General features: G+C 42.4%; 5 protein-coding genes across 5 annotated transcripts; 2 read left to right on the top strand and 3 right to left on the bottom strand.

The window, feature by feature from the left end:
• Positions 1-852: 852 nt before the first annotated feature.
• On the bottom strand, positions 853-1,549 carry LOC9654009. The gene is made up of 3 exons (XM_024688023.1): positions 1,528-1,549; positions 1,225-1,325; positions 853-1,170 (listed from the first exon to the last, which is right to left on the bottom strand). The coding sequence occupies exons 1-3, from the start codon at positions 1,547-1,549 to the stop codon at positions 859-861; spliced, it is 435 nt and encodes a 144-aa protein (XP_024543791.1). The 3' UTR covers positions 853-858.
• A 1,257-nt stretch (positions 1,550-2,806) lies between these two features.
• LOC9654008 (putative tRNA (cytidine(34)-2'-O)-methyltransferase) lies at positions 2,807-3,907 on the bottom strand. The gene is made up of 7 exons (XM_002982928.2): positions 3,805-3,907; positions 3,670-3,755; positions 3,551-3,619; positions 3,429-3,487; positions 3,306-3,366; positions 3,202-3,255; positions 2,807-3,150 (listed from the first exon to the last, which is right to left on the bottom strand). Exons 1-7 carry the CDS (start codon positions 3,866-3,868, stop codon positions 2,860-2,862), a joined length of 684 nt encoding a protein of 227 aa, XP_002982974.2. The 5' UTR covers positions 3,869-3,907; the 3' UTR covers positions 2,807-2,859.
• A 6-nt stretch (positions 3,908-3,913) lies between these two features.
• Positions 3,914-5,485, bottom strand: LOC9654187 (D-amino-acid transaminase, chloroplastic). The gene is made up of 5 exons (XM_002982927.2): positions 5,318-5,485; positions 5,232-5,269; positions 5,011-5,183; positions 4,156-4,832; positions 3,914-4,102 (listed from the first exon to the last, which is right to left on the bottom strand). Exons 1-5 carry the CDS (start codon positions 5,442-5,444, stop codon positions 3,996-3,998), a joined length of 1,122 nt encoding a protein of 373 aa, XP_002982973.2. The 5' UTR covers positions 5,445-5,485; the 3' UTR covers positions 3,914-3,995.
• Positions 5,486-5,595: 110 nt separating this feature from the next.
• On the top strand, positions 5,596-7,875 carry LOC9654186. Its single transcript, XM_024688168.1, has 5 exons — positions 5,596-5,997; positions 6,046-6,278; positions 6,336-6,369; positions 6,432-7,336; positions 7,384-7,875. The coding sequence occupies exons 1-5, from the start codon at positions 5,676-5,678 to the stop codon at positions 7,642-7,644; spliced, it is 1,755 nt and encodes a 584-aa protein (XP_024543936.1). The 5' UTR covers positions 5,596-5,675; the 3' UTR covers positions 7,645-7,875.
• Positions 7,876-8,426: 551 nt separating this feature from the next.
• On the top strand, positions 8,427-9,669 carry LOC9654185. Its single transcript, XM_002983029.2, has 2 exons — positions 8,427-8,898; positions 9,118-9,669. Exons 1-2 carry the CDS (start codon positions 8,588-8,590, stop codon positions 9,623-9,625), a joined length of 819 nt encoding a protein of 272 aa, XP_002983075.2. The 5' UTR covers positions 8,427-8,587; the 3' UTR covers positions 9,626-9,669.
• Positions 9,670-19,599: the final 9,930 nt, after the last annotated feature.

Raw genomic sequence — 19,599 nt, 5'->3', positions numbered from 1 at the left:
TGCTATTGAAATCTTCTTGAGCATTAGCAACCACACTGTGACTACGCTATCAAAATCCTCTGGAGCACGAGCACCACATTGCGACCCCGTGAAGAACATTCCATCCACCTCCTCTCTCGTGTCAAATTGACCATCACCATCGCTATGGGAGATTGTTCTTCTAAACTAGGATCATGCAACAACTCCTAAGCAGAAGCTTCCCAGTCCTCCCAAGTGCCAGTTAATAGAGGACGTGGGAGCGTGGCAGTTCAAAGCTAAGACCACATGTTAACTCAAGATTGAAACCATAATAGTGAGCGTGTGTGCAAACAAGAACAAGACCAAGAACACAACTTGATTGATGAGTTTTTTATATAAACTCCCCATGTTCTATCATCTCATCCTTGCTATTCAAGCTTAGATCCAGGTGTGGATCAAGCACTTGATCGTAAGTGGGAGTGTTGGATAGTAGAGAGTCTCGGGAGTCCCTTCATGACACCGCCAGGAGTTATAAAGTCGCCAGCAGCGTGTTCCACGTGATTGGAGTGGCTCGATATGGCATTCTCTTCACCATTGCTATTGTAAATCGATCATGCTGTGATTCGATTGAAAAGCCCAGCATTGGAGCAAGCTTATCATCCTCCGTCTCCCATCAAGCCCATCATGGTTGGAGTCTCCTTGTCGCAGCCAAGAGCGCGGCTATGGGGTCGAAAAGTTTGCAAAGTAGAGAGCTGCAAATGAAACATATAATTTTTAAGTACAAACATACATAATGAACAAGAGATTACTTTTCCATCACTGTCTCCCAAGTGTTTCTAGAGAGCTGCAAATGAAACATATAATATAATGCTTTTAAGTACAAACATAATGAACAGGAGATTACTTTTCCATCACTATCTCCCAAGTGTTTCCAGACTTCCTCTTGATAACAGCAACTTTTAACTCCGCCATGCTCTTATTGAATGCTTCTATGATAAGGTCGTGTGCAGGTCGGGGGCTTTGGCCGAGCGGAGCAACCACACATGAATAGACTGACTTTTGCCACTGGATGGCAAAGTTCTGGTACTTAGTGTCGGGATCTTCTTTAGGGAACTTCACAAAAGGACCATTACTTTGACTGTCAAGCCTCCATCCATCCTTGTTGAAGGAGCTATTTCTATCTCTTGTGTTGAATGGACCAAGTAGAGTTCTCTGGTAGAATAACAATGACATCGATTGTGATCATAGAAAAGTCTAATAGAGTACCTGTTTACGGTTGGTATCATCAAGAAGATCATCGTGCCAATTGTCCAGCACACTCTGGATGTCTTTCTTATCCTTTTGAGTCCCTTCTGTAATAGACCCTCCTGCAATATAGAAAACATATCTAAGTATGAATGAAAACAATCCAAACGATCTCATGTTTCCTGGGGCGTTGAGAGACCATGTATAAACAGTTAATGAATGAATGAAACGGACCTTTCAGCCCAAATACTTGCTCCAGAGCCACATCTAGATACACAAACAAAATTATGAGCTTATTCAGCAAGTTCAAAAGTTATCACTCACTAGCGCCTTTAGATTGTGCCATGGTACCAGAACAATAGAAGAAGAAAGAAGGGATGCACAACACCAATGAGACCTTTGAATACTTATATACGTGAAATATGTTTTTTTTAATCTCCAACGTGTGTTGATGTTAATGGCTACAGTGAATACTGTAGCAATTGGCTGTCCATGACATTGACGATATGGACAACACAACAAATGCTTAATGGTCAGTGGAAGAACGGTACTGGACATATTCCTCACTCTCGTTTAAAGTGGCTGCCATGCTCTCAATTATATATGTAGCCTGATGCTTGCGGGCCAGGTTCCACAAAGGTTCTCCTAAGCTAGAAGAGAGAAAAAAAGCTTGTCAAGATTGAAAGTGGATAGAGGTAGGCAGCTGGAAAAAGTTCTTGACCAAGCAATGTTAACAATGCACCACCGTGAACCTCCTCGTTGAGACTAGGTGCTCAACTACGTTAACCATGAATAGCCATGGTATTCTGACATCATTGCAACACTCAAAGCTCAATTGTTTGAGAACTATTTCAAACCAGCATCATCTTCAAAAGGCAGCTGATTAGTGTCCAAGCGAGGGATAGCACAAAGGTATCCTAGTTTAGACAAGAAATCTCCTATAGCAGGCAATGGGGCTTTGAAACGATCCGAGTCATCACTAGAGAGGAGGTGGACCGAATGTTCTTCACCCAGTCGATCATGGTCGCAATGTGCCGTGTTTGACACCGATAAAACTTGTGATCTTGAAGGTGGCTAGTCCCCAGGAACTCTATGTCATGACCATACATACATACATATAGTCCTGAGCTAAACGGCCAGATAAAGTAATCAAATGCATAAGTAACAATGTCTAACTAGTTTTAAAAATATAATCATAATATTTTATAACTATTATAGTTAAGATTATAAAATAGCCATAGAGGCTTGGCTATCTAGCTGCTCCAAAGAGATGGTCAGGAGGTTGAAATCTCTCAAATCTTAGACATATTTAAACTCTTTCTTCCTTTTTTCCCCTTTTCACAGGGAGCTTGAAGCTCAACAAGGATTTGGCTGACTCGAAATTACTTTGTAAGTTTTTCCGGCTTTGGTTCCACGCTCAAGGATTTGGCACAATCCTTAACTTGGATTCACGTGATGGTTCCACGTGATGCTTTTGGCAAGCTACGCTGTGTGAATCATATGCATACAAATGAAGAGATTCTCAGAACAAAGAATAACCAAACTCTTTGTTTCAGTATTTTTCAAAAATAGAAGAAAAAAACCCTAGGTTGACTACCAGATGGACTATGAATATTCTTTGTTGACTTTGACTGTTAGATTTGCTCAACGGGTTTCTCAAGGAAAGCCATCCACGCTTGCGTGGGCGTCTTCCAGCATTCTTGGCAGCTCTCTCTCACTTTCTATATCGCCTAGTGCTCTACCTCGATCGAGCTGCCTTAATGCTTCGTAGACTCCAATCCCAACTGATACGCTCAAGTTGAGGCACCGGACGAATGCATCGTTCATTGGGATGCGGACAGTGCCACCGGCGTGGACTCCAGTGGAGCACTCTTCGTGGATCTCGGGAGCTAATCCGTCGGTCTCGGATCCAAACACAAGCCAGTCCCCCGGTTTGTAGCTCATGTCCTGCCAATCAAAGGAGTTTTGGATCGAATGGAAAGCTTATATAGTGCTTACCAAGTAGGAGCATTTCCCAGTCTTTGTGTAAGCGATTAAACGCTTCTCGCCTTCCTGTGTAACGCAAACATGAAACTCGTAGAGATTTCTGAAAACAAACAGACCTGTTGTCTAAAATAGTCCAGAAAATGTGGCCAGGATTCGTGAACTTTGACAACTATATACCTGTTGGAAAATTGCCACCATGGGAAATGAAAGACAAAGAAAGAAAGGGTGGAATTTCTTACTTCCAATAATCAAGCCCAGCTCGCTTCAGTTTGGAATCTTCTATAGAAAATCCAAGGGGCTGTGCAGATTAAAAAAGCAAGACTAGTACTAAGATTGCATTGTGAGAAAAATTTGCGTGTACCTTTACAAGATGTAGCCCCGCTAGTACAGCTGCACAAGTTCGAGCAGTAGTTCCAGTGTTTCCAGGAATCTACAAGATGTTAAAGTGCTGATAGAAATTAAAAAGGGAGAGCCCAGTACCTGGGGAGAAACTAGAACTACTTGCAATGGTCGCTGCTGCAATGAAAACTCGAGATTCTTTTTTTCTGCCCGAGTTTCCATTGAATCTTCAGAACGCCACAAGTGTCAGTTTGCGACTAGAAAAAAAAGGAGTACCTGATGATACGAGCTTTTCTTGACAGCATACCACTCCATAACGGGACGAACCTGCGAGAACCATCAAGCAGTTTGGTGTTGCAAACCACACCCTATCTCAAAGCCAAGCTAAGCATACTTAAAAGTTACATTATTATACAAACTTATGAATAAATCAGTTCCGTCTGATAGCAATCACAGCTCTCACCTTTTTAAGCTTCACCAGTGTATGGTACGGGGATTCTTAAGGCTGATGGTCCATTAAGAATGTCATCGACTACAAGATTTCGTAGAGCAATTGTCGCGGGACCAGCCTCACCTGAAAGCACTGGTAAGTAAGAACACGAGAAACGACTTCTACACTCCACATACCGTTTCCAATGACTTGTCCATCCCATTTGACAACAGGAGTAATAGGCAGCGTACTGCCGATAAGCATCATCTCGGGACAGTCTTTGGCTTGCTCCGGCGAGATCTTCGTTACTTTCACGGCCGAAAGAACTCCGCTCTCCACGAGCTTCGGCGCAAGAGCTACTGTTCTCCTTGCCGTGCATCCCGACAGTATCTTGTCAAACTCCGGAACGAGCAGCTCTCGCGACTTGGAGATAAACGCGACGTTCACATTGGGACCTTCTGCGACAAACCCCTCGTCGTCGAGCCAAATCGCTGCAAACGCCCCCTGGCTCTCGGCTTCCAGCTTCGACAGTGCATTCGGGAGATAGTTGACGTTTTTCATGGTTGCAAACTGGGGGTGCTTCATTGGCGTGGACGCTGTTATCACTGTCACACCCATGTCGGGATCGGGGATCGCGGGCAAGGACAGGACCACGGCATAGAGCGTCGACATGGTGCACTCGGAGGATGATAGTCCGAATCCCCCAGGTCCAGCTGAGAGCCAGTAGCGAAGTGATCCCAGCTTACAGCCAGAGCTTGCCACCGTCTGGATAAGAATTTCTCGCATGGTAGCACGGTCGAACGGTGGTTGAATTTTCGCCGCAGCGGCGGACTTGTGGAACCGGTCCAAATGCGCGTCAAGCTCGTACAAGTAGCTGTTGGAGAAAAAAAATGTTCTACGAGTAAGAAAGTTCCAACGAAGACAAGCAAGAGTTGACAAGCTAGATCTCAGGACAAAAGAAAAGAGACAATGAACAATGGGCAAGAGAGCGCCAATTTGCTAGACACAAGGAAGAAAAACAAAGCCAAACAAACAAAGAAGGAAGTTCTTACCCATCAGCGATGGTTGCGGTGTCAAAGACGCCATGCCCGCGATGGACCATATGATCGTCCATCGGGATCACCATGGCGGCGGGATCGGTCGTAATTCCATCGATGAGGCTCGAGTACATAGCTCGATAGGTCTTCTGGGCATCGTGCGAGTGAGATTTGAGCCTCTCGGTGACCTGAAATAGCCAAATGTAGATCGATCCAGCACGAAAAGGCACACAAACCTCGGAGATCGAAAGAACGGGAACGATCTTGGAAGAATCTAAAGAATTTCACATCACATCGATCGAAACCTTGCAAAATCTCATACCTGTTGTTGCTACCATGGCCACAATGCTCGAGCTTCTCTGGCGCCAAAGCAGCGGCGGCAGGGAAGAACAGCGCCTAGGATGATTTGGAGCTAAGAGGGATCCAAAATAAATCCCTTGTGGAAGCATCTCGTGAATGGAAGCGCTAATGCGAAAGAGACTTGTGATAAAAAAAAGGGCGGGAATCGAACCACGTCGTTTAAGAACCCTAGCAATGACTAGCCCACGTGTCTTGCCACGTTGGAGGCGATTTTGCCCTAGAAGCGTGAGAGATTCTTTCTTGGCGCCCAAAGCTGGGATGCCGTCGTCAAGAGCAGCGAGAATGATCCATCGCTCCCACCAATCGGCGCCTGGAGAGGTATGGATGTCACGGATTCTCGCAAGGCGGCGGCGGCGGCGGGCGAGAACTACGCCATTTTCGATCCGCGCGGCTGCGGCCTGCTCAATGTCTTCCTCTCCCTCTTCCCGGACGCCCCGGCCCCGTCGATGCGCTGCGCGGCATCGCTTCGGGAGGCCGTGGACAGCAGCTGGCAGGCGAAATTCGCGATGTGGATGATGGTGCTGCTGCTCGCCATCGCCAGGGGCCTGGCCATGGCGGGCAAATTCGTGGAGCTCTGGCTCAATATCTTTCATGTGAATGGGGGATTGTTCAAGATGGGAATGAAGCTCGTCACTGGAACTGGTAAATTCTCGCTCCAGATTCTCTTCTCTAAAATCGTTGTTTCTCCAGGCCTAACAACTCCAGTGGAGGAGTCCGATGAATACTGGAGCTTTGTAGGACTGCTCGATCCACGCACAGACCTCTTACTCCACCAGAGCTGCGACGAATTCAGGGATCACAGCAGCTTCTTCGCTAGCGAGAGCCCAGCATCCAAGCTCATCGCCGACGTTTGTATGATGGCTTCCAAGCTTGCGTACGAGAACTCTCACGTTATAGCCAAGGTTGTCACCGAGGATTGGAAGGTAAGAACTCTGGAAACTTTGCGAGCTCGTAAAATTCTCTTCTTGTTTGATCTATAGATGCACGCCGTGGATGTCTTCGAGTGTATCAACAGTAAGTAGCTCTTGTTCTTGCGCAGCTTAACGTAAGTTCTTCCGTGCTTTTTTTCCGGCCAGAGTATCAGCCAAGCAAGCCCACCCGGCTCATGATCGCGATGGACAGAGCCGAGAATGCCCAGGCGATCATCGTAGCTTTCCAAGGACTGGTGCCTTTCAACGCTTACGACTGGAGCTCGTGCTTCGATTTCTCGTGGTACGAGTTCCCTGGAATAGGACGAGTTCACGTTGGCTGCCTTGAGGCTCTCAGCTTGGTGGATCGACAGGACATGTCCACTTTCACCAGGCTCAGGCGAAACATCGCTGACAAGCTTTCGAAAGAAAAGACCACGCCAGACGATGAAGCAGCGGAGCACCATAGTTTACCCGATCACGAGGAAGAAGCAAGAACTTTTGATACTGGTGGGGATGGTTCGGAATTCTACAGCACCGAGGAAGCGTTAGAAGACCACGAGCTTGAAAATGACGAGAAGTCGGACAATACCATTTCGGACAAGGACGACGAGAAGAAAACTTCCGGTGAAGAGCCGGGGAAGCAGCGGCAGAGACCATTTTTATCCGGCCTTCCCGAAGCTGGCACCGCGGAGAACAGACGCCTTCTCGCTTACGACGCTGCCTGTCTCACGCTGAAGGAGCTTCTAGCAGTTCACAAGGAGGCCAAAGTTTATATCACCGGCCACAGTCTCGGGGGCGCGCTTGCCACGGTCTTCACTTCCTTCCTCTTTCACGCCAACGAGAACCAAGTAACGAGCAGGCTGGCCGGAGTTTACACCTTTGGACAGCCCAAAGCTGGCGACACCGAATTCGCTGCTGACATGACCGTCAACCTCAACCATCCGGAGAACCGATTCTTCAGAGTTGTCTACTCCAACGATCTTGTCCCTCGCCTTCCGTACGAGGATCTAGCGTTCCAGTTCAAGCACCTGGGACCCTGTTTCTTCTACGGCAGCAGCTACGGGGGCGAGGTAAGATCGCCTCTGCGTGTTTTCTTCACTGACTCGTGCTGTTGTAGACCGTCCAAGAGGAGCCTACAGCGAAAAGCTTGTCGACTAACCAGCTGCTTCCCGACCATGCCGTCGCAACCTGGGAGCTCCTCCAGAGCCTTCTCTTGCACTACAAGTTCGGTGAAGCTTACAAAGAGACGTTGGCGTCGACGATGTTTCGGCTGGTTGGTCTCTTGTTCCCGGGAATCGCCGCTCACAGCCCCGTGAATTATATCAATGCCATCAGGCTGGGCCCCGAGGTCCTGGACGCGGAGGTGATGCCAAACTAGCTGCTACATTGATCGTCTCTGCCAGTTGCCTTCTCTTTTGGAGGGACGATCAGCACTCTATCTTTTGGAGGAACAATTCGCACACTGGAAGTGGTCGTCGTATCGCTGAGCTCTCCCAACGATAGGGACGCCATCAAACGAGTTTCTTTCAAAGAAATAACCTGTAAGAATAGAAGGAAGAGATAGTTCTATGCTTGTAAAGATGATAAGAAGAATACCTGGTTGAGCTTTGTCGCGAATTCTTCCAATAACGCGGCTCGCTTCTTGGACAGCTCTAGCGCAGCCATTACATTCCTCTTCTCCTTGATCAGCTGCCTGGCCGCGTCCTCATTCCCGGCCTTAATCTCCGCCGCGGCGCGGAGATTCATCTGCTCGACACTCTCCGTTAGCCGCATAAATCTTGCCCGCGCCTTGTCCGCTGGATTCACAGGAAGAAATTTCTTCCCCGTTCCGAGTAAACACAGAGATTACCTCGCATTCTCGCCGATCTTGCTTCGTCCACGAGCGCGGCCAGCTGCTCCTGGAGCTCATCCGCGCTCTGAGCCGCGTCGATTCTCGCCACGACCGAGCGAGGTGGTGCCAGATGATCTCTCGATAGCGCCGGCCATTGCCGCCGGTTGAATCGATGAAACCCTGGGCTCCGCCATAGAGGAGCTCCCAGCGCGAAATGCAAGCTATCCATGGTGCCCTAAATCAACGGTAGCGATCTTTGCCTAAGTTTTTATCTAAAAGAATATGCTTTAGAAAGCATCATATTGGATATTCGCAGCGCGCTTGTTTATTTGCGTGTTCTTCTCGGTCACGCCGGCGCGGCGGCGATCCTCTCTTTCTTGGCGATCGGGCTTCTAACGATCCGATCGAGCGATTTCTCGGCGGGAATCGACCCCAGGTAGCGGTATCGGCCTCGCATTGCGCCGCTCGCGAGCGGATTCTAGGGTTCTTGATGGCGCAGGGGGCCAAGCTTACTCTCCTCGCGCTCGCCACCGCAACAGCTGGGATCTATGCCTCGATCTTGTACGCCTACAATGGCGATCGGCAGGCTATGCTGGAAGCACTCCAGGGCGTCTCCCAGCGCCTTGGAAGATGGGCAATGCCAGTGTTTGTGCTGGCTCATACCCTCGCCATCGCGACGTGCTTCCCCTACGCGGTTTTGTTCGAGGCCGCCGCGTCCTTCTTGTTTGGATTCGTCCATGGAGTGGCTTGCGTCTTCTCGGCCAAAGTCTTGGGAGCTGCTCTAGCATTCTGGCTTGGAAGGTATGTTTTCATTCCTCTTAGCTTTCGCCTTGGATGTTTTCTCGTCTTAGTTCTTTCTTCTTTCAGTTCTAGCCTTCTTGTTTCTTTTTTGTTGCTTCTTATAGTTCCAGACTTTACATAGTTCCAGCCAAAGGCTTTTGTATGGTTTGTTTCCTTCTTTAGTTCTTGTCTTAGTTTTCTTCTTATAGTTCCAGCCTTATACTATATATGTTTTTGCAGACTGCTATTCCGGAGCTCGGAAACTCTGTCTGGCTTTGTGCGCAAGAACAAATACTTCAGCGTCATAAGAGATGGTGTGGCGAGAGATGGCTGGAAGTTCGTTCTCCTCGCGCGCTTCTCGCCAGTTCCATCTTACGTGATCAACTACGGTCTGGCTGCCACCAACGTCGGCTTCTTCGTCGACTTTCTTCTGCCAACTCTTGTCGGTGGGCTTCCTATGATACTTCAAAACACTTCCATCGGCAGCCTTACCAGTGCAGCAGCGCATTCGAAAGGAAACTCTGGCAGCATGCTTTCGTACGCTCTTCCAGCTATCGGCGTTTGTTCTGGGATATTGATAACCTGGCGGATCAAAAGGTATGCTTCTCAAGGATTTGAAGCACCGGTGCAACCGAGGCGAGAGAACCAGCCGTTGGAGATGGAAAATCCGCGTGTCCCGGAGGAATTTTTGAGGGACACCACAAATGGAAACATAGGTGTTTTGAAACGTTCAATCCAGAAGAGATGAATTCTTTTTTTGATTACTATTCTAAGATATGCTTATTTTAAATATGATTGAAAAAGACTTTTCTTATTATGCTTATTTAATTCGATCGTTATTACATTTTTTTTATTTTGTATTTTGTATTAATTCATAACAATTGGCATGGGAAAGAATAACGTCTTTTATGAATTTAACAATGTTTAAGTAAATCAGGTAATAATTAATTCACTAATTAAGTTCATTAAATTTGTATAAAAGTTCAAAAGTTTTAATTTTGCTAAAAAATATATAACTAACAAGAACTTTAATAGTGTATTAGTATTAATTTTTATAAATTAAATTTTTTCTAAGCTAATAAAAGAATACAGATGATTTTAATTAAAGAAAATTAAAAGAGTTATAAATGTATAACAGTTTTATAGTTTCTTAGACAATATTTATAAATTAAAAAAAATTTAAAGATTTATCTTTCTTTCTACAGTTACTTTATTTAAATTTTCTGATCAAATTATGACCATTTAAGCCATTTAACTAGGTTTCAAATTTTAAAATTGGTAAGTAACTTTATCTTTGAACATATATAATATATAGCAGCAATATGATTTAAAAGAGTATTTTCAAGCTTTAAGAAATTTTTTACACTCTTATATTCAAAGGAGCTAGAATTTTTAGAACTAAATATATAGCCATTTTTCATATGTATGTATCCTCCATTGCAAACCCTAACTCACAGAGCTTCGATAAATAAAATAATACAAGCCACAGTAACAGCCACATTTTGTTTACATATATAAAATGGGTTTTTGTAAAGAATTTGATATAAAAAACCATTTTTATTGATATAATAATGTGCAAGTCAAGATATTATGCATATTTTCTCTTAGCCAAAAATGACATTGTAATTGCATTTATTCAAAGGAAAGATTGAGTAGTAAAGTACTCTTATCTAGTAAAGTACTTTTATATATATATAGAGAGAGAGACACACACACACTTTGCTAATATTAGTGTACAACATTGTAATTGTACACTTGCCGCAACACTTGGTATAGTCCCTTCTATTAAGTAGAGAGTTCCTTAGAAAAACCATATATCGTAAAATTGGGAAAACTAACTAATACCAAAACATCCACTTTATACTTTGCAAATGGATAATGATAGGAGTTGTAATGTCATTATTATCCCACTTGTATGCAACCTAAGTGTTCAATAAACTCCACTCAAACTAATGGAAGAATGCTTATCAAATATTGATCCCAAAACATATCATCAATAGTTTATAGCAATCGCAAAGGTAAATTTAACTCCATTAGCAATATCAAATTATAACCATATAAAAGTTTATCTAGTGAAGCATTAACAGAACTTTGTATCCTTATGAATATGCATATCAAAGAAATAGTAAATATCCATCTCAATCGAAATGCTAGAAGTTCATGTACTTCACAATGATCCCATTGAATGTCCAAATAACCCATTTCACTAAATTATCTATCTGTGGATGATAAACACTTATAAAAGTGTGGTGTATCCCTAGTTAAATGTTAAAACATGAAATACTTCAACTATAAATGTAGAATTATTTTTAGAGAGAATCCACTTTAGCAGAAATGCTAAAACACCACTTAATTGAGAAGGAAATATCCAACAATAATTGTAAATGTAATAGCAAAAGCACTAGCTTCCACTTGGCAAGTCAAATAGTCAGAAGCAATAATGATATACTTATCGCTAATAGTCAACTGTAGAAAAGGCTTTATCAAATCAACACCATCAACTCAAACTGATAGGAAATTGCAATTTACTCCAACTGTCTTTTTGTAGCATAAGAGGAGTGATAAGAACCTGATACCAAATGCAGCTATGCACATACTGAATAACATCATGTTGTATCTTTGGCCAATTGAAAGACTTGCATAGCTTTTCCAATAATATCTTATATGCCCACTTAGAAAAGGATAATCATAGTAAGCATGGAAAAAGTATAGAATAAAGATTGAAGGTACCACCAGCTATAAATGATCATTAAAATTTGTCCCCATAAAATAATGAAAGTTGTCTTCAAGGCAATATTGAGAATATAAATGGTGAAACGGCAAGTTATCAACAAGTGATGTGGGATTCTCAAATCCATCATGAAGCTTTTGGATTCATACCTCTAACCTTTTGAGCCTCATGAACCTTATCAAGAGAAGGTTTGCTCCGTATTTTTTAGACATTGAATATTAAGTATAACAATTGCTAACAATATGAAATCTTTGTCCAGAAAATCTAGTGACACTAGAACAATAAGCTCATTAGTAACAAGAGGAGAGTGAAGAAGGGACAAAAGCTCAAGAAAGGGTATTAGTATTAACCATAACACTAATGAACAACCTAAAAATAAAGTATATGAAACTTTAGGGTTGAACAATATAACCAACTAAGTGCTTCCATTTTAATAACAAAGTAATTATAACATGATCACCTTTTGGTAATGTTTGAGAACCATATAAATATCTATGAAGCTTCTAAAACCCCTAAACTACTAGTAAACACTTTTTCTTTGTTGTGGAGTAATTCATTTTTATTAGTTGTAATGTATAATTAATATATGCAATGGGATGGCATTGACTAAGCAAACTCAAGCTCTTTTGTATCAACATACCTCCAAGATTGATATTAAAAGCATCCACATGCAAAATGAAAGATCAAGTGAAATCAAAATACATTAAAATTAGAGTAGTTATCAATAGCTCTTTGAGATCTATAAACACCCACTCTTAGTTCATAGACTGGATGAAGGATGATGTTGACAATTGCAATAATACTCATAACAGTGTAGTATGATTAGAGATTATCAATGAATTAACCAAGATATTACACCTTGCTTAAGAAGTGTTACATATCATTTACAGAATTCGGAGTAGGGAACTTTATGTAGTGCATGTGATCATGGGATGAGATTTGAATATAGTTCACTGTGAATTTATAGAATATTGGGGGATAAATAGGGATAAAATAAATACTAAAGGATTTCTCATCAAACAATTGCCTTTTTTCCAAGTAAGGGGAGAGAGATAAAGTGCACTATACTTTAGAACATCCACAAGTTTATTAGAATCAATTTGTAAACCTTTATAAGAAATATGGTATTCAAGATAAATCATGTTTTTGGACTCAAATATTCACTTCAATCACTTCAGTTTTAAACCAACTTCCCACTGCCGATCCAACACCTTATAAATATCACAAAAGTGCTCCTCTTATGTCCCCTCTAAGTGGATCAAGATATCATTGATAAAGTCAACAATCATCTTTAGGATATTGCAAAGAATTTCATACATCATTTACTGGAAAGACATTAAAGTATTGTTCAAACTGAACAACATCACTAAGAACTTATATAAGTCAAATAATGTACAAAAAGAAGTTTTTAAGAATATTCTTCTCAACCATTGGCAATTGTTAGTACCTAGAAGCAAAATCTAACTTGGTGAACTAACGTCTTCTCCCTAGACAATCAAGGAGATTAGTAGGATGAGGAAGAGGGTACATATTCGAAATAATCACCTCTTTTAACCGATAATAATTATTATAAATATGACTTCAGGGATCGGAAATTAGTTGTTGGCTAGTCTTTTTAGATATTTTTTCCTTACTGCCACAATGGCAGGAGGTCGATATTGCTAGACCCATTATTAGTCTCCACCTAAGCTAGTTGAAAAATTAATCATTACATATGTATTTAGACTGAAAGGGCACTAAAGAAGGAAATCTTAATTTGTCATTTAGTCAAGCATACTTAACACGGTGATGAGAAACTTATGTTGTTGGCTTGCACTTGCTAGTGTTGGGAACCCCCGCAATATTGAGCTTGGTCCCTCAATATTTGCAAAATGATAGCTTACCGTGTTTGCTAAACACCCTCACTATCATGCACCTTGTGTTAATTCTATTCAGTTCTAATTGCTATTTATGAAAAGTGTTTAGATTCGCTCATTTGACATATTTATGGAATGTAGAGATTGTCCTAAACAAACTAGTGTTCGTTCCCTGTCCAAATTTACAATTTAAAGACATTCCATATTTAGTAAGTTTCAAGTTAGTTCCAAAGACTAACTCTTGGTACTAAGGGTGACTAAGAGTGAAAGCCCATAGCATGCGTTCCTAGGGGGTTTCCAAATGTATAGTAAAAATAGTAGGTAAGTTAGGTATGGCCAATTAATCTGAGGCATAGTATAACTCCTATTTGTGTGTCTATCTTTGTTCTGCATCCGGCTTGGGTCTAAGCCCAAGTTCTATTCCATGTTAGCTGGTGGAGTACCTATATTCTTCCGTTATGCCACTAGTATACTGAAATAATGCTAGACTCCATTTTTTGTGTTGATCCTGGCATTGGGATGTTGGATGCTCTAGAATTGTTCTAAGTCGCTCCGTGCTCTTGTTCCTTCGCTCCTTAGGTTGTATGCTCGAGAGTCACTCTATGCTCTAGCACCTTTGTTCCTTGGCTCCATGATTAGGAGTTTGGTTCTGTTCCTTCATTTAGTGGCTCAAGGCTTTAAAACCCTGGTTCCACTCCATTGTCATTGGACATGTGGCATGTGGCATGTGGCATATGGAGGGTTTAGGTTCTACTTTGTGGTTATCCTATGGTAAATCACCATAGGATAAAGGGTAAAACCATATACACTACATTTAGTATTAGAGAATATGTCTCAGCGAGTATTATCCAATGAAATTGGGCAATTAGTCTTGTTGCATATGCAAAGATGAAAACGATGATTTGAGTGGGTACATGTTTGGGTGCTAAGACTTTGCATTCGTTCCTTGGATATAGATTTTAATTACCTTTTTGTACCATATTATGTTAGCTTGCTCTTGGGCTAATAGGATGGATTGTCTATTTGTATGAGTTTGTGCTTGGGTGAGTGAGTGAGGCACATTACCAGCTCAAGGTTGCACTTTGAGTTAACAAGATGGATTTAAGGTGTATTATTTTGCACAAGTTTGCACTTGGGTGAGTGAATGAGGCACATTAGCAACTCAAGGTTGCACGTTGAGTTGGTAGGATTAATATTAGGCTATCGGTGGTTACCATGAATTGAACCATGTACCATGGGTGAAAGTAAACCTTAGGTTTGTTATGAGTGGCAAATAGGCTAGTCTGTCTTAATGGATCCTTTCTATACATGATTATAAGTGGATCAATCAAGATTGTAGGGATTAGTCTATTAGTTCAAATAGTTGTTACTATGCTCTCTTATAAAAAAATTTGGATTGGACTAAAGGTAGTGTGAAAGCAAGTTTGAGGTTTGGTCAAAGTAGAGTTTAGAAAGAGAGTTATTAGGGACAAAAGATCAAACACATAAATCATTTTCTCTTCTTGAAGAGATGATTTGCAATGAAGTGTTAACTTATTGTTCATGTTCACATTATCCAATCAAGAGTCTTTATCTTGATGCATATTGATTATGGTGGTTTTACAAGTGGTGAGTTATGGGATGGGTAGCAGTGAAGTGCTAAACTATTTTGTCTAGGCTTGCTATTAAAAACTTGAAAAGTGATTTAGTTATGGATTATGTTAGCTTTACAAAAGGGAGAGTTAGTAATTGATATTAGAATATTTGAATCCTTGTTGAATTTAACATGGGATATATTGATCATTGATGATTCTTCTTATGTTTATTAAAAAAAGTGAGTTACATTTTGCTATAGATAGATTTATGGAGGATTGTTTAATAATCACTTATTGAGCATAACTCCATAGTGCTTGGCTTTTGAATTAATGCAATATGCTCTTCATTAGTTTTGGCATTATGAAATTTACCTTATGGATGTGTTAAAGGGGTTATTATGGGTTGTACCATGATTTTTTCTTTAGCATTGAAGTTAGTTTATATAAGACTTATGATCATTATTAGGCACGATTTGAATATAAACTTCTTCAAACTTTTGGTTTCTTAAGTTTTATAGCACACTTTATCTCTCTCCCCTTAAGCTAACTGGAAAAGGGGCAATTGCTTAATGAGAGAGCCCTTAGTGGCTATTTTATCCCCATTATCTCCCAAGGTTCCAAGGATCCATGGTGACAGTATATTCAAATCTCATCCCATGATCACATGCACTACACTCACCCCCCCTTCAAAGATGTCAATGTTCTCATTGACTATTAACTAACAACCCCTATTAAGCCAAGAGGAACTAACACTTCCATTTCCACACTAAATCTACCAATCCTTCCATTGTGTAGACTAGTTATTTCATGTGAGGCAACTAGTCATCCACCCGTATCGCAGTCCCATGATGAATACCTTCGTCTGTGGATACTCCATGGACGTATGCATGGATGCCTAATAAGTATGATTTCAAATTTAGGGGTAGGAATATACCTTGCTCAAGGGTATATTATATTTTTAAATAGCCACTGATTAATGGGAATCGAACTCATGCCATTTGCTTCGATACCACATGTAGTGCACCTTATCTTTCTCTTCTTAAGTCCCTTGGATAAGGGGCAATTGCTTGATGAGAGAGCCCTTAATGGCTATTTTATCCCTATTTATCTCCCAAGGTTCCAAGAATCCACAGTGATAGTATATTCAAATCTCATCCCATGATCACATGTGCTACAAGTTTTTATGCTTGTGGTCTATTTATTTAAAGTTGTTGGGGAAGGCATTTTGACTTGTTAGTTTCGATGTTGAAATTGGTTTTTGCATCTAGCAATTATTGGTGATGATTGACTATTATCTCGGATAATTGATTATCCTTGTCAAAAAGTTTTGCTTGATTATTATTGATGCAGAATGAGTTGCTATTCTTCGGGATAGTGGATTCTTTTTTCAACGATGATTATGCATCTTATTATTGATGGAACGATTGATGATCTTTCATGATAGTTAGTTATTCTCTTTGATAGCTTTTGTCAGGAATCCCCCAATTCTTGCCACATTCCTGACTCTCGCTGGATTCCTGACCTATAGACCACATTCCTGACTCTCAAGACACTTCCCTATTCCTGACTCTCTAATTTCCCGTACGATTCTTGAGTTTCGAGCAACATTTCTGATGATGACATGGCGCCTCTTTGACCTCAACTATATTTAGGCCGTCTTCGATCCAAGAGTGATGGAGCTTCATCAACCTATAGTATATATAGGTTAGCCTTGTTCCATTTCTCCACAATCTAAATCAACATTAGTCTAAAGCCTCTTCCTTGTTTCCACTAGCTTTTCTCTTTGTCTTTTGCATTTTCCAATCCTGATCTTGTTGGGGGTCTTGACAGTTTGATTCAGATTGTGTTTTTTTGCTTTTGCTTTAGCTCATCTTGATTGACTGCCTTTGCCTTTTTCCCCCCTTTTCTTTCTTCTTTGCTGATAGAATCTCCAAGCCATCCTGATTTCTTTGCCGAAGTCCTTGCAAAAATCCAATATGAGAATACTGAGCTGAAGGTGACCCTTCTTCACATGCAACAGGAGCTTGTTTCACTTTCGGCTCAAGGATCAAGCAGAGTTCCTGAACCAAAGGTGAGTTTCTTGGTGAAGTTTTCAGGTAAGCGTTCGGAGCTTCGTGGATTCCTGAACCAGATGGAGCTGATCTTTGCACTTCAACATCGGTGGTACCCCACTCCTGAGTCTCAAATCGGCGTGATCAGGATGTTGCTCAAAGGTGCAACTTTATCATGGCTTTCTCCTCTCCTAGAGAAGAGCATGAAAAGGGTTGTGGTTCCAGAGCTGATGGATCTTCAGTTGTTCAAAGAGAAGCTCAAAGCATGTTTTGGCGAGACGGATCGAGTTCAGGTTGCCACCACAAAGATGAGACGTCTCTCTCAAGGGTCTCGTCCTGCCTCAATCTATGCTACGAAGTTCCAACTCCTTGCCTTGGACACTTAGTGGGATGAGAGGGCCCTGATTGATCAATTTCGTTTTGGCCTCAACAATAGTGTCAAGGATTTGTTGCTCACTATGGAGGATCCCACGGACCTGTCGGACGCCATCAACAAAGTTGACAATTGTCTCTTTGAAGGTTGTCAAGAAAGTCACTACGCTACCGTTTTCCCGTCCCAAACTTAGAAATCCCAGCTTGAGTCTTTGGGGCATACTCCTGAACCTACTGCTCCGGTCCCGATGGATATTTCTGGTATTCCCCAACTCATCAGAGGGAAGTTGAGTCCTGTTGAGAAGCAACATTGAATATCCCATAATCTTTGCCTCTACTGTGCTGATCCTAATCACAAAGCAGCTGTGTGTCCCAAGAAGCCTCCCCGATTGCTCGAGTTCACTCTGCCTCAAGATCCACCTCTATTGCAATCGGGAAATGACCTCCAAACAGAGTAGGAGCTATCTGTTTGGACTCCCCGAATAAAAATCACTTTTCTTCTTTATTAAGCTCCTCACCACCTTTCATTAAAGCCATCACCAATTCTCGCAACTTCTGCATCCCATGTCTCCTTTCTTTCACCGGACAATCAGGACTCAAAGCTCTAGCGCTACTAGACTCGGGTGCAACTTCCTGCTTCATAGACACGGACTTTGCTGGCCGACATCACGTTCCTCTTTCTCCTACCATACGGGATTTGAGGGTTGAAGGCATCAACGGGCGTCTCCATCTTCTGGACTTAGGGAAACGTTGCCCTTTCAAGTACACATTAGGTCCACTGTTATCTATATCACCTTCAACATCATTAACAACAAGTCCTCCTCTGTGGTGCTCGGCCTTCCTTAGTTCCAACTGCACCAGCCTCAGATCTGTTGGAAGGAATTACAACTTGTCTCTCCCATGTCACCATCTCCCATGGCTTCTCCTGCTGTTCATCGAGTCCGAATCAGGAAAAGTTCCTTAAACTCAAATCGGGGTTCTATTCCTGACTCTACGAAGTTTTCACCCTCTTCTTTTCCCTCTCTTCCATCTTACATTGGACAATATCCTCGTTCCATCATTCCATTCAGTCATACGCTTCCTCCTATCTCCACAATCACTATGAAAGAACTCCTTCATGAAGAACCTATTTTCCTTTTTGCTTTGCATGTTTCTCCTGTTAGTCTTCCTGAGAAGTATCATGATTTTGGGGATGTGTTTGACAAGAAAAAAGCTAGTGTACTACCTGTTCATCGGCCTTACGACTATCCCATTGATTTACAGGAAGGAGCGTCACCTCCATGGGGGCCTATCTACGGGTTATCCCTGTCTGAGCTTAAAGCCCTCAAAGAGTATGTGGACTAGAACCTTGCCTTGGGGTACATTCAGCATTCGCAGTCCCCTGCTGGAGCATCTGTCTTCTTTGTCAAGAAGAAGGATGGGAGTTTGTGGCTAGTCATCGACTACTGAGGTTTGAACAACGTGACTGTTCAGAACTGTTATCCACTACCCCTGATCTCGAACCTGTTGGAATGCCTTGGCGGTGCCCGCTTCTTCACCAAGATTGACCTCTGTGGAGCACACAACTTGATCCGGATCCGGCCTGGTGATGAATGGAAGATTGTGTTCCGAACCCGCTATGGCCACTTTGAGTACACTGTCATGCCATTTGGCTTGACAAATGCTCCAGCAGTTTTCTAACACATGGCGAATGACGTCTTTCAGGAGTTTCTTGATCAGATGGTGATCATCTACCTCAACAACATCTTCATCTACTCAAAAACTTAGGAGGAGCACGGTGAGCATGTGCGCAAGGTGCTGGCGAAGCTGTGGGAACATGGCCTATACACGAAGCTTGAGAAATGTTCCGTTGATCAGGAGTCTATAAAGTTCCTTGGGTACAGTGTCATTCCTGAGGGTATCATGATGGATCCTGCCAAAGTCAAGACTATTCTTGAATGGGAGCCTCTACAATCAATGTCGGACATTCAGGTTTTCCTTGGCTTCACCAACTTCTACCACAAATTCATTGATCACTACTTTGACATTGTCCTTCCTCTCACGCATCTCACTCGCAAGGATGTTCCCTTCTCTTGGTCTGCTGCTGCCCAGCAAGCCTTCGACACACTCAAGGTGACCTTCAGTTCTGCTCCCGTCTT

Source organism: Selaginella moellendorffii, unplaced genomic scaffold (assembly GCF_000143415.4).
Source record: "Selaginella moellendorffii unplaced genomic scaffold, v1.0 SELMOscaffold_56, whole genome shotgun sequence".
Taxonomy (NCBI): domain Eukaryota; kingdom Viridiplantae; phylum Streptophyta; class Lycopodiopsida; order Selaginellales; family Selaginellaceae; genus Selaginella; species Selaginella moellendorffii.
Note: the sequence above shows the minus strand (reverse complement) of the source record. Positions and strands in the feature narration are given on the sequence as shown.